General features: G+C 47.1%; 1 protein-coding gene across 2 annotated transcripts; it reads right to left on the bottom strand.

Moving 5' to 3' along the window:
- Positions 1–11112: 11112 nt before the first annotated feature.
- On the bottom strand, positions 11113–13384 carry LOC123160851 (serine/arginine repetitive matrix protein 1). Of its 2 annotated transcripts, none has more exons than XM_044578705.1 (2): positions 12661–13384; positions 11113–12592 (listed from the first exon to the last, which is right to left on the bottom strand). In XM_044578705.1, the coding sequence occupies exons 1-2, from the start codon at positions 12958–12960 to the stop codon at positions 12068–12070; spliced, it is 825 nt and encodes a 274-aa protein (XP_044434640.1). In that variant the 5' UTR covers positions 12961–13384; the 3' UTR covers positions 11113–12067. The 2 variants fall into 2 exon arrangements, with proteins under 2 accessions (XP_044434640.1, XP_044434639.1); XM_044578704.1 differs by having other exon boundaries at positions 11113–12582; positions 12661–13378.

The raw sequence follows: 13384 nt of genomic DNA, 5'->3' as shown, positions 1-13384 counted from the left end.
CGGCCACATGTTTTCCCAACCAGGGCGCAAGTTGGGTCAAGATCTTATCCTCAAGCAGTTGAAAGTGTATCCGCTTCAACCTCTTCACTGACAGAGGGAGACCAAGGTATTTCATTGGGAATGAAGAACGGTTGGCCGGGAAAGGTTGTAGGATGTCCGTGAGATCGAGATTTTCACAACGGATTGGGGAGACAAGGCTTTTGTTGCAGTTCGTGATCAGCCCAGTGACCTCTCCAAAATGCTTCAAAGTTTCAGCAAAAAACTTGACGTCATTCTTGTTGGGGGCCAGAAAAACGGCGGCGGCGTCTGCATAGAGGGAGGCCCTAATCGGCATTGTTGAAGGAAATATGCCCTAGAGGCAATAATAAATTTATTATTTATTTCCTTATATCATGATAAATGTTTATTATTCATGCTAGAATTGTATTAACCGGAAACATAATACATGTGTGAATACATAGACAAACATAGTGTCACTAGTATGCCTCTACTTGACTAGCTCGTTGATCAAAGATGGTTGTGTTTCCTAACCATAGACATGAGTTGTCATTTGATTAACGGGATCACATCATTAGGAAAATGATGTGATTGACTTGACCCATTCTGTTAGCTTAGCACTTGATCGTTTAGTATGTTGCTATTGCTTTGTTCATGACTTATACATGTTCCTACAACTATGAGATTATGAAACTCCCGTTTACGGGAGGAACACTTTGTGTACTACCAAACATCACAACGTAACTGGGTGATTATAAAGGAGCTCTACAGGTGTCTCCAAAGGTACATGTTGAGTTGGCGTATTTCGAGATTAGGATTTGTCACTCTGATTGTCGGAGAGGTATCTCTGGGCCCTCTCGGTAATGCACATCACTATAAGCCTTGCAAGGAATGTGGCTAATGAGTTAGTTACGGAATGATGCATTACGTAACAAGTAAAGAGACTTGCCGGTAATGAGATTGAACTAGGTATTGAGATACCAACGATCGAATCTCGGGCAAGTAACATACCGATGACAAAGGGAACACCGTATGTTGTTATGCGGTTTGACCGATAAGGATCTTCGTAGAATATGTAGGAGCCAATATGAGCATCCAGGTTCCGCTATTAGTTATTGACCGGAGACGTGTTTCGGTCATGTCTACATAGTTCTCTAACCCGTAGGGTCCACACGCTTAAAGTTAGATGACGGTTATATTATGAGTTTATATGTTTTGATGTACCGAAGGTAGTTCGGAGTCCCGGATGTGATCACGGACATGACGAGGAGTCTAGAAATGGTCGAGGCATGAAGATTGATATATTGGATGACTATGTTCGGACACTAGAATAGTTTCGTGAGGTTTCGGACATTTATTGGAGTACAGGGAGTTACCAGAACCCCCCAGGAAGCTATTGGGCCTTATGGGCCTTGGTGGAAAGGAGAGAGGGAGGCCAGGAGGTGGCGCGCGGCCCCCCTTGCCCCAATCCGAATTGGGAAAGGGAAGGGGGCGGCGGCCCCCCTTCTCCTTCCTTCTCTCCACCTCCTCCTTCCCCCTTCTCCTACTTGGAATAGGAAAGGGGGGCCAAACCTACTTGGAGTAGGATTGCCCCCCCCCCTTGGGCGCGCCTCTCCCCTTGGTCGGCCCTCTCCTCCTCCCCCCCTTTATATACGGAGGAAAGGGGCACCCCATAGACACAACAATTGACCCATGAGATCTCTTAGCCGTGTGCGGTGCCCCCCCTCCACCATAATCCACCTCGATAATATCATAGCAGTGCTTAGGCGAAGCCCTGCGTCGGTAGAACATCATCATCGTCACCACGCCATCGTGCTGACGGGACTCTCCCTCAAAGCTCGGCTGGATCGGAGTTCGAGGGACGTCATCGAGCTGAACGTGTGCTGAACTCGGAGGTGCCGTGCGTTCGGTACTTGATCGGTCGGATCGTGAAGACGTACGACTACATCAACCGCATTGTGCTAATGCTTCCGCTTTCGGTCTACGAGGGTACGTGGACATACTCTCCCCTCTCGTTGCTATGCATCACCATGATCTTGCGTGTGCGTAGGAATTTTTTTGAAATTACTACGTTCCCCAACAGTGGCATCCTAGCCTGGTTTTATGCGTAGATGTTATATGCATGAGTAGAACATAAGTGAGTTGTGGGCGATACAAGTCATATTGCTTACCAGCATGTCATACTTTGGTTCGGCGGTATTGTTGGATGAAGCGGCCCGGACCGACATTACGCGTACGCTTACGCGAGACTGGTTCTACCGACGTGCTTTGCACATAGGTGGCTGGCGAGTGTCAGTTTCTCCAACTTTAGTTGAACCGAGTGTGGCTACGCCCGGTCCTTGAGAAGGTTAAAACAACACTAACTTGACGAACTATCGTTGTGGTTTTGATGCGTAGGTAAGAACGATTCTTGCTCAGCCCGTAGCAGCCACGTAAAACTTGCAACAACAAAGTAGAGGACGTCTAACTTGTTTTTGCAGGGCATTTTGTGATGTGATATGGTCAAGACGTGATGCTATATTTTATTGTATGAGATGATCATGTTTTGTAACCGAGTTATCGGCAACTGGCAGGAGCCATATGGTTGTTGCTTTATTGTATGCAATGCAATCGCCCTGTAATTGCTTTACTTTATCACTAAGAGGTAGCGATAGTCGTAGAAGCAATAGGTGGTGAAATGACAATGATGCTACGATGAAGATCAAGGTGTCGCACCAGTGACGATGGTGATCATGACGGTGCTTCGGAGATGGTGATCACAAGCACAAGATGATGATGGCCATATCATATCACTTATATTGATTGCATGTGATGTTTATCCTTTATGCATCTTATTTTGCTTTGATTGATGGTAGCATTATAAGATGATCTCTCACTAAATTTCAAGGTATAAGCGTTCTCCCTGAGTATGCACCATTGCGAAAGTTCTTTATGCTGAGACACCACGTGATGATCGGGTGTGATAGGCTCTACGTTCAAATACAACGGGTGCAAAACAGTTGCACACGCGGAATACTCAGGTTAAACTTGACAAGCCTAGCATATACATATATGGCCTCGGAACACTAGGACCGAAAGGTCGAGCGTGAATCATATAGTAGATATGATCAACATAATGATGTTCACCATTGAAAACTACTCCATCTCACGTGATGATCGGACATGGTTTAGTTGATTTGGATCACATGATCACTTAGATGATTAGAAGGATGTCTATCTAAGTGGGAGTTCTTGAGTAATATGAATCATGAACTTAGTACCTGATAGTATTTTGCTTGTCTATGTTTGTTGTGGGTAGATGGCTCGTGTTGTTGTTCCGTTGAATTTTAATGCGTTCCTTGAGAAAGCTAAGTTGAAAGATGATGGTAGCAATTACACGGACTGGGTCCATAACTTGAGGATTATCCTCATTGCTGCACAGAAGGATTATGTCCTGGAAGCACCGCTGGGTGCCAGGCCTGCTGCAGATGCAACTAACGATGTTAAAAACATCTGGCAAAGCAAAGCTGATGACTACTCGATAGTTTAGTGTGCCATGCTTTACGGCTTAGAACCGGGTCTTCAACGACGTTTTGAACGTCATGGAGCATATGAGATGTTCCAGGAGTTGAAGTTAATATTTCAAGCAAATGCCCGGATTGAGAGATACGAAGTCTCCACTAAGTTCTATAGCTGCAAGATGGAAGAGAATAGTTATGTCAGTGAACATATACTCAAAATGTATGGGTATAATAATTACTTGATTCAACTGAGAGTTAATTTTCCTGATGATAGTGTCATTGACAGAATTCTTCAATCACTGCCACCAAGCTACAAGAGCTTCGTGATGAACTATAATATGCAAGGGATGAACAAGACTATTTCCGAGCTCTTCGCAATGCTAAAAGTTGCGGAGGTAGAAATCAAAAAGGAGCATCAAGTGTTGATGGTCAACGAGACCACCAGTTTCAAGAAAAAAGGGTAAAGGGAAGAAGAAGGGGAACTTCAAGAAGAACGGCAAACAAGTTGCTTCTCAAGAGAAGAAACCCAAGTCTGGACCTAAGCCTGAGACTGAGTGCTTCTACTGCAAGCAGACTGGTCATTGGAAGAGGAACCGCCCCAAATATTTGGCGGATAAGAAGGATGGCAAGGCGAACAAAGGTATATGTGATATACATGTTATTGATGTGTACCTTACTAATGCTCGCAGTAGCACCTGGGTATTTGATACTGATTCTATTGCTAATATTTGCAACTCGAAATAGGGACTACGGATTAAGCGAAGATTGGCTAAGGACGAGATGATGATGCGCGTGGGAAATGGTTCCAAAGTCGATGTGATCGCGGTCGGCACACTACCTCTACATATACCTTCAAGATTAGTTTTAGACCTGGATAATTGTTATTTGGTGCCAGCTTTAAGCATGAACATTATATCTGGATCTTGTTTGATGCGAGACGGATATTCATTTAAATCAGAGAATAATGGTTGTTCTATTTATATGAGTAATATCTTTTATGGTCATGCACCCTTGAAGAGTGGTCTATTTTTATTGAATCTCGATAGTAGTGATACACATATTCATAATGTCGAAGTCAAAAGATGCAGAGTTGATAATGATAGTGCAACTTATTTGTGGCACTGCCGTTTGGGTCATATTGGTGTAAAGCGCATGAAGAAACTCCATACTGATGGGCTTCTGGAATCACTTCATTATGAATCACTTGAAACTTGCGAACCGTGCCTCATGGGCAAGATGACTAAAACGCCGTTCTCCGGAACTATGGAGCGAGCAACAGATTTGTTGGAAATCATACATACTGATGTATGTGGTCCAATGAACATTAAGGCTCGCGGCGGGTATCGTTATTTTCTCACCTTCACAGATGATTTGAGCAGATATGGGTATATATACTTAATGAAACATAAATCTGAAACATTTGAAAAGTTTAAAGAATTTCAGAGTGAAGTGGAAAATCATCGTAACAAGAAAATAAAATTTCTACGATCTGATCGTGGAGGAGAATATTTGAGTTACGAGTTTGATTTACATTTGAAACAGTGCGGAATAGTTTTGCAACTCACGCCACCCGGAACACCACAATGTAATGGTGTGTCCGAACGTCGTAATCGTACTTTACTAGATATGGTGCAATCTATGATGTCTCTTACTAATTTACCGCTATCGTTTTGGGGTTATGCTTTAGAGACAGCCGCATTCACGTTAAATAGGGCACCATCAAAATCCGTTGAGACGACGCCTTATGTACTGTGGTTTGGCAAGAAACCAAAGTTGTCGTTTCTTAAAGTTCGGGGTTGCAATGCTTATGTGAAAAAACTTCAACCAGATAAGCTCGAACCCAAATCGGAGAAATGCGTCTTCATAGGATACCCAAAGGAGACTATTGGGTACACTTTCTATCACAGATTTGAAGGCAAGACTTTTGTTGCTAAATTCAGATCCTTTCTAGAGAGGGAGTTTCTCTCGAAAGAAGTGAGTGGGAGGAAAGTAGAACTTGATGAGGTAACTGTACCTGCCCCCTTATTGGAAAGTAGTTCATCACATAAACCGGTTCCTATGACGACTACACCAATTAGTGAGGAAGCTAATGATATTGATCATGAAACTTCAGATCAAGTTACTACCGAACCTCGTAGGTCAACTAGAGTAAGATCCGCACCAGAGTGGTACGGTAATCCTATTCTGAAGGTCATGTTACTTGAACATGGCGAACCTACGAACTATGAGGAAGCGATGATGAGCCCAGATTCCGCAAAATGGCTTGAGGCCATGAAATCTGAGATAGGATCCATGTATGAAAACAAAGTGTGGACTTTGGTTGACTTGCCCAATGATCGGCAAGCCATCGAGAATAAATGGATCTTCAAGAAGAAGACTGACGCTGATGGTAATGTTACTGTCTACAAAGCTCGACTTGTTACAAAAGGTTTTCGACAAGTTCAAGGAGTTGACTACGATGAGACTTTCTCACCTGTAGCGATGCTTAAGTCTGTCCGAATCATGTTCGCAATTGCCGCATTTTATGATTATGAAATATGGCAAATCGATGTCAAAACTGCATTCCTGAATGGATTTCTAGAAGAAGAGTTGTATATGATGCAACCAGAAGGTTTTGTCGATCCAAAAGGTGCTAACAAAGTGTGCAAGCTCCAGCGATCCATTTATGGACTGGTGCAAGCCTCTCGGAGTTGGAATAAACATTTTGATAGTGTGATCAAAGCATATGGTTTTATACAGACTTTGGGAGAAGCCTGTATTTACAAGAAAGTGAGTGGGAGCTCTGTAGCATTTCTAATATTATACGTAGATGACATATTGTTGATTGGAAATGATATAGAATTTCTGGATAGCATAAAAGGATACTTGAATAAAAGTTTTTCAATAAAAGACCTTGGTGAAGCTGCTTATATATTAGGAATCAAGATCTATAGAGATAGATCAAGACGCTTAATTGGACTTTCACAAAGCACATACCTTGATAAAGTTTTGAAAAAGTTCAAAATGGATCAAGCAAAGAAAGGGTTCTTGCATGTATTATAAGGTGTGAAGTCGAGTCAGACTCAATGCCCGACCACAACAGAAGATAGAGAGAAAATGAAAGATGTTCCCTATGCTTCAGCCATAGGCTTATCATGTATGCAATGTTGTGTACCAGACCTGATGTATGCTTAGCAATAAGTTTAGCAGGGAGGTATCAAAGTAATCCAGGAGTGGATCACTGGACAGCGATCAAGAATATCCTGAAATACCTGAAAAGGACTAAGGATATGTTTCTCGTTTATGGAGATGACAAAGAGTTAGTCGTAGATGGTTACATCGATGCAAGCTTTGACACTGATCCGGACGATTCTAAATCGCAAACCGGATACGTGTTTATATTGAACGGTGGAGTTGTCAGTTGATGCAGTTCTAAACAAAGCGTCGTGGCGGGATCTACATGTGAAGCAGAGTACATAGCTGCTTCGGAAGCAGCAAATGAAGGAGTCTAGATGAAGGAGTTCATATCCGATCTAGGTGTCATACCTAATGCATCGGGTCCAATGAAAATCTTTTGTGACAATACTGGTGCAATTGCTTTGGCAAAGGAATCCAGATTTCACAAGAGAACCAAGCACATCAAGAGACGCTTCAATTCGATCCGGGACCAAGTCCAGGTGGGAGACATAGAGATTTGCAAGATACATACGGATCTGAATATTGCAGACCCGTTGACTAAGCCTCTTCCACGAGCAAAACATGATCAACACAAAGGCTTCATGGGTGTTAGAATCATTACTGTGTAATCTAGATTATTGACTCTAGTGCAAGTGGGAGACTAAAGGAAATATGCCCTAGAGGCAATAATAAATTTATTATTTATTTCCTTATATCATGATAAATGTTTATTATTCATGCTAGAATTGTATTAACCGGAAACATAATACATGTGTGAATACATAGACAAATATAGTGTCACTAGTATGCCTCTACTTGACTAGCTCATTAATCAAAGATGGTTGTGTTTCCTAACCATAGACATGAGTTGTCATTTGATTAACAGGATCACATCATTAGGAGAATGATGTGATTGACTTGACCCATTCCGTTAGCTTAGCACTTGATCGTGTAGTATGTTGCTATTGCTTTCTTCATGACTTATACATGTTCCTACAACTATGATATTATGCAACTCCCGTTTACCGGAGGAACACTTTGTGTGCTACCAAACGTCACAACGTAACTGGGTGATTATAAAGGAGCTCTACAGGTGTCTCCGAAGGTACATGTTGAGTTGGCGTATTTCGAGATTAGGATTTGTCACTCCAATTGTCGGAGAGGTATCTCTGGGCCCTCTTGGTAATGCACACCACTATAAGCCTTGCAAGCAATGTAGCTAATGAGTTAGTTACGGAATGATGCATTACGTAACGAGTAAAGAGACTTGCCGGTAACGAGATTGAACTAGGTATTGAGATACCAACGATCGAATCTCGAGCAAGTAACATACCGATGACGAAAGGAACAACGTATGTTGTTATGCGGTTTAACTGATAAAGATCTTCGTAGAATATGTAGGAGCCAATATGAGCATCCAGGTTCCGCTATTGGTTATTGACCGGAGACGTGTCTCGGTCATGTCTACATAGTTCTTGAACCCGTAGGGTCCGCACGCTTAAAGTTAGATGACGGTTATATTATGAGTTTATATGTTTTGATGTACGAAGGTAGTTCGGAGTCCCGGATGTGATCATGGACATGACGAGGAGTCTCGAAATGGTCGAGACATGAAAGTTGATATATTGAATGACTATGTTCGGACACCGGAATAGTTCCGGAAGGTTTCAGACATTTATTGGAGTACCGGGAGTTATGGGACCCCCCCCCCCCCGGGAAGCTATTGGGCCTTATGGGCCTTAGTGGAAAGGAGAGAGGGAGGCCAGGAGGTGGCGCGCGGCCCCCCTTGCCCCAATCCGAATTGGGAAAGGGAAGGGGGCGGCGGCCCCCCTTCTCCTTCCTTCTCTCCACCTCCTCCTTCCCCCTTTTCCTACTTGGATAGGAAAGGGGGGGGGGCAAACCTACTTGGAGTAGGATTGCACCCCCTTGGGCGTGCCTCTCCCCTTGGCCGGCCCTCTCCTCCTCCCCCCTTTATATATGGAGGAAAGGGGCACCCCATAGACACAACAATTGATCCCTGAGATCTCTTAGCCGTGTGCGGTGCCCCCCTCCACCATAATCCACCTCGATAATATTGTAGCGATGCTTAGGTGAAGCCCTACATTGGTAGAACATCATCATTGTCACCACGCCGTCGTGCTGACGGAACTCTCCCTCAAAGCTCGGCTAGATCGGAGTTCGAGGGACGTCATCGAGCTGAACGTGTGCTGAACTCGGAGGTACCGTGCGTTCGGTACTTGATCGGTGGGATCGTGAAGACGTACGACTACATCAACCGCGTTGTGCTAACGCTTCCGCTTTCGGTCTACGAGGGTATGTGGACATACTCTCCCCTCTCGTTGCTATGCATCACCATGATCTTGCGTGTGCGTAGGAATTTTTTTGAAATTACTACGTTCCCCAACAATTGCTTGAGCACCAACATGGTGCATTTTTTCATGTTTCGTTGCCTTTCGAAGGATGTGGTGGAGCGGGTCAATGGCAAGCACAAATAGGAGGGGTGATAGTGGGTCCCCCTATCTCAATCCTTGTCTAAGCTTTATTGGGTTACCGGGAACTCCATTAAGAAGAACACGAGAGGAAGTCGAAGATAAAACTGTTGAAACCCAGCCTCAGAATCTAGGAGGGAAGCCGAGGTGTTGGAGCAAATCAAGCAGGAAGTCCCATCTCACGGAGTCAAAAGCTTTTTTGATGCCAAGTTTGAATAGAAGAGCCGGTGTTTTCTTGCGATGTAGCCTCCACGCAATGTTGCGCACATACATGAAGTTGTCATGAATGCATCTTTTCTTAATGAACGCGCTTTGGGCTTGCGAGACAAGGTCATTCATGTGGGGTGCTAGCCTGTTGGACATTAACTTGGCAATGATCTTAGCAACAACATGAATAAGACTAATGGGGCGGAAGTCGGTGATGTCCTCAACACCGTCCTTCTTTGGAATGAGGACGACATTCACAGAGTTCAACCAGTGGAAGTGAGAAGCGTGAAGATTCGCGAAGTGGTTGATGGCCATCATGATGTCATCTTTGACAATGTTCCAGCAAGCCTTGAAGAAAGCACCAGTAAACCCATTTGGGCCTGGCGCTTTGTCGCTCGGCATATCAAACACGGCCGCCTTCACTTCCTCCTGTGAGAAGGGCTCATCAAGGTCCCGTAGGTCACAACCGGGGGAAGGGAGGATCTCCCAATTGATATCAATGCCGCGTCGGGGTCCTTTCTTAGCAATGTTGATGGACAATATTTTCTTTCTGCCCGTGCTCAGTAACCCATCCATTGTTGTGCTTTAGGCGGTGGATAAAGTTCTTTCTTCTCTGATGGTTAACCCGAAGATGGAAGTAGCGAGTGTTGGCATCCCCTTCTTTTAAATTCGTAGTTCTTGAATTTTGACGCTTACGCGCCTTTTCCAACACCGCCAAGCCGATGACCTTTCTCTTAAGTCTTTGCCGTAGGTCCCCCTCATCCGGGGATAGCACCCTTTGTTCCTGGGCCAAGTCCAAGTGCAATATAACCTCCAGGGCCATGTGTAGCTGAATCTTGGACTGTGCAAAAAGGGTCTTACTCCATTTGCGAAGCTTCTGGCTAGTTCTCTTTAATTTGTTGAAGAGTCTTTGGAAAGGCTCCACATGACCAGAGTGCTCGTTCCAAGCTGCCATAACCACATTCTGTAACCCGGGCATTTTTGTCCAGTGGTTCTCGAAGCGGAAAGACTTGGGCCTCTTTGGTCCTAAGTTGTTGGCTAGCAAAAGAGGACAATGGTCTGATAGTGACGAGGAGAGGGCATGGAGAATGTGGGTCGCGAAGTCGATGTCCCAATCAACATTACAAAAGAAGCTATCGAGTTTGCATTGTGTTGGATTGTTTTGTTCATTGCTCTAAGTAAAACGTCTATTTTGAAGGTGGATCTCCTTGAGCTCGCAAGCATTGAGGGTGTTTCGGAATCGGACGAGGCGGCTGCGGTCCACATCGGCACGGTTTTTGTCTCGGGCATGGTATATTTGATTGAAGTCCCCATGAACCAGCCATCTTGTGCGTGATGGAGGTTTTTGTGATGTTAGCTGAAGGAAGAAAGCATCCTTGTTGTTGTTGCGAGTGGGTCCATAGACCGTAGTTAGCTTGAATGTTTTCTGGACCGAGGTATTCTTGAGGGTGACTGCTGCAGAGAGGAAATAGACGCCCATTTGAACATTTGTGACCGAAACAGTGGATTCGTTCCAGAGGAGCAAGTTTCCTCCTTTTGTGCCGTCGGCAGGCCGTTGAGCAAAATTCTTCAAGCGCTGTCCACCTAAGTAGGTAGCGACAACGGGTCAACATTCTGAAGCTTAGACTCTTGGATGCAAACCGGAACACATGAGGATGCAGCGATGGTCTCATGGACAGTAGCTCTTCGATTTGGGCAGTTCAGCCCTCGCACATTCCAGCACTGGATTGATAAGTTGTTTTCTAACATTTGGGAACCAGAGCTACCTCATAACCCACATGGGGAACACATAACTTCTTGAACGCTACAGCCATATTTGGTCTCGCTAGGACCCAGATCATTGGTGCACAGGCGCAGCCACAAACAGGCGTGGTAGTTACAGCGACGACCAGTCTCGCCAGGCCCAAGTTCAGTGGCGCACAGGCGCAACCACAAACAGGCGTACAGAACCACACTAAGGACCGGCTATTAGGGTGCACTAACATGAGAAACTTGGCTACATCATCAGCGGCAGACGGAGCTTCAAGCATCCCCAGCAGCCTGCTCGCTCACATCCGGCCCACCTTCCCCTCCATGAAGCACCAGGGCGTCCTCGACCGCGGTGGAGAGGTCACAATCAAGCTGAAACAGCGCACGCAGCACCGCAATCGCAATGTCAGGAAGGCGATCATGGAACAGATTAGCAAACTTGATGATTGCCGTCTCCGTGACCTGTTCGCCTTCAGCAACGATGCCCATCCGGTGGCATAGAAGTTGCTCCGCAAGCTTGGCAATGGGCACACCCCTTTTCTTGGCCCGAAGCCGTGGGCTTTGTCTCTGCAACTGGAACCCAGTGACACCTGCCAAAGTTTTGTGTCTCGCCTTGGGAGGTCTTGGGGGAGTTGTGCATGGCGAGGGAGACGGCAGCAGGGCCGGCATGCGAGGAATGAAGATTGGAGTAGCTGCGTCTTCAGTCAAGCATCCCGGGGAGGAGTAGTGGATGGGTGTAGATCTTGCCTCACTGTTGTGGTCCAGGCCCGGGCTAGTATCTTGTTGCATATCCGGAGGGGTTGGCGTCGAGAGTACCGCACCAGAGGAGTTAAAAGATGCAGCTGCCTGGGTACAGAGCTGGGGTGATCTCCCCATCAGGTGTTGCCAGCACAAGCTCAGGCTTTGCCTGCATCGAAGAATCTCGCGTCTCACAATCATCCAGCGAGAAGGACGGCTGGATCCTGGCATCTAGACCGGCGGTGGTTCCACAGAGCCAGCCCATGGCAGAGCTGGTAGTCTCGATCTCGATAATGTCCTGAGCGGTGGTGCGCGGCAATGGCGGAGGCGAGACCATGGCAGAGCTGGTAGTCTTGATCTCGAGATGTCTCGAGAGGTGGTGCGCGGCGATGGCGGAGGTGAGCGTCCGCGAGAATCCAGGGTGGCAGCGGCAACAGAGTCTCGGGACGACGCGTCAGGCGAGCGGTCGTGCGCTCTGTTCCTTGCCCTTCGGCCCGAAGCAGGGCTAACCGCACCACACTCATTATCGTCGTCGTCATCGTGGCGACCCGGCGCCGGCACATGTCTTTCTCGATGGCGGGGCTCTCCGTCGACAGGATGCGAGCGGGTGATTGGTCCAGCGGGGTGCAGGCATGCTGCAGAAGAACTAGGCAACCGTTGTACGGTGGCCGCAGGCGAAGCGTCTGAGGTGGAGGCGGTGGTGGCGTCTTCAGGGGGTTGGTGCAGTTCCGAGCGCGATGGCCAATCTGACGGCATCTGAGGCAGGTGAATGGATTTCGACATTCAATCTTCAGGTGTCCTTTGAGGAGGCAACAATGGCTTACTCTATGAACTTGACGAATGCTCTCTGCCCAGGGGCAGAAAATGAAGACGCGGGTCGGCGGCTCGGAAGCTGGAGGTCGGAGCGCCGCTGACGCCACCAATATGTTGGCCGAACGAGATGCCATTCCTCCGACCGGCTGCAGTCCGCATCGGGGCACCACCTTGAGTCCGCAGAAGGAGGTGCATGGCTCGAGGATGTGCCCCGCCTTGAACCTGCAACAGGAGACGCCGGGCTCGAGGAGGCGTCCCGCGCCGCACGCCGACCCGCCGACATGGAGGCAGCCGGCGCCGCTTTCAGACATGGCCGGAGGAGGCCATGGACGGGGAGCTTGGGGGTGGGATCCAGCAGGGCATCCTGAGAAGCGAACCACACCTTGCGGAACGCCTTATCGCACCTGAGGCCGCCGCGCAGCACTCCGGCAGAGCAGCGCCGGTCTGGATACGCAGATCTAAGGAGCCCCCCTCAAGCTGTGGGAAGAGGGCCACCAGCGGATCTGGTCGCAAGAACCACGGCATAGGGAATCCCGGAGGGAACCGCGGCGAGACCGGGGAGTAGCCTTGTTGGGATGGAGGGAGCTGGGCGGCGACAATGGTGGCTGCGGGCACCGGAGTGGTGCGTCGCAGGAGCGTGGGAGCTAGAATTATCTAGTGGCTTTTCAACCATCAAAACAGGGCACATCATTTAGGCAACATATCCTGTGAATCCGAGGTGTGTTGTGTATCCTT

Source organism: Triticum aestivum, chromosome 7B (assembly GCF_018294505.1).
Source record: "Triticum aestivum cultivar Chinese Spring chromosome 7B, IWGSC CS RefSeq v2.1, whole genome shotgun sequence".
Lineage (NCBI taxonomy): Eukaryota > Viridiplantae > Streptophyta > Magnoliopsida > Poales > Poaceae > Triticum > Triticum aestivum.
The sequence above is the reverse complement of the archived record's forward strand: the minus strand, read 5'-3'. Positions and strand labels throughout refer to the sequence as shown.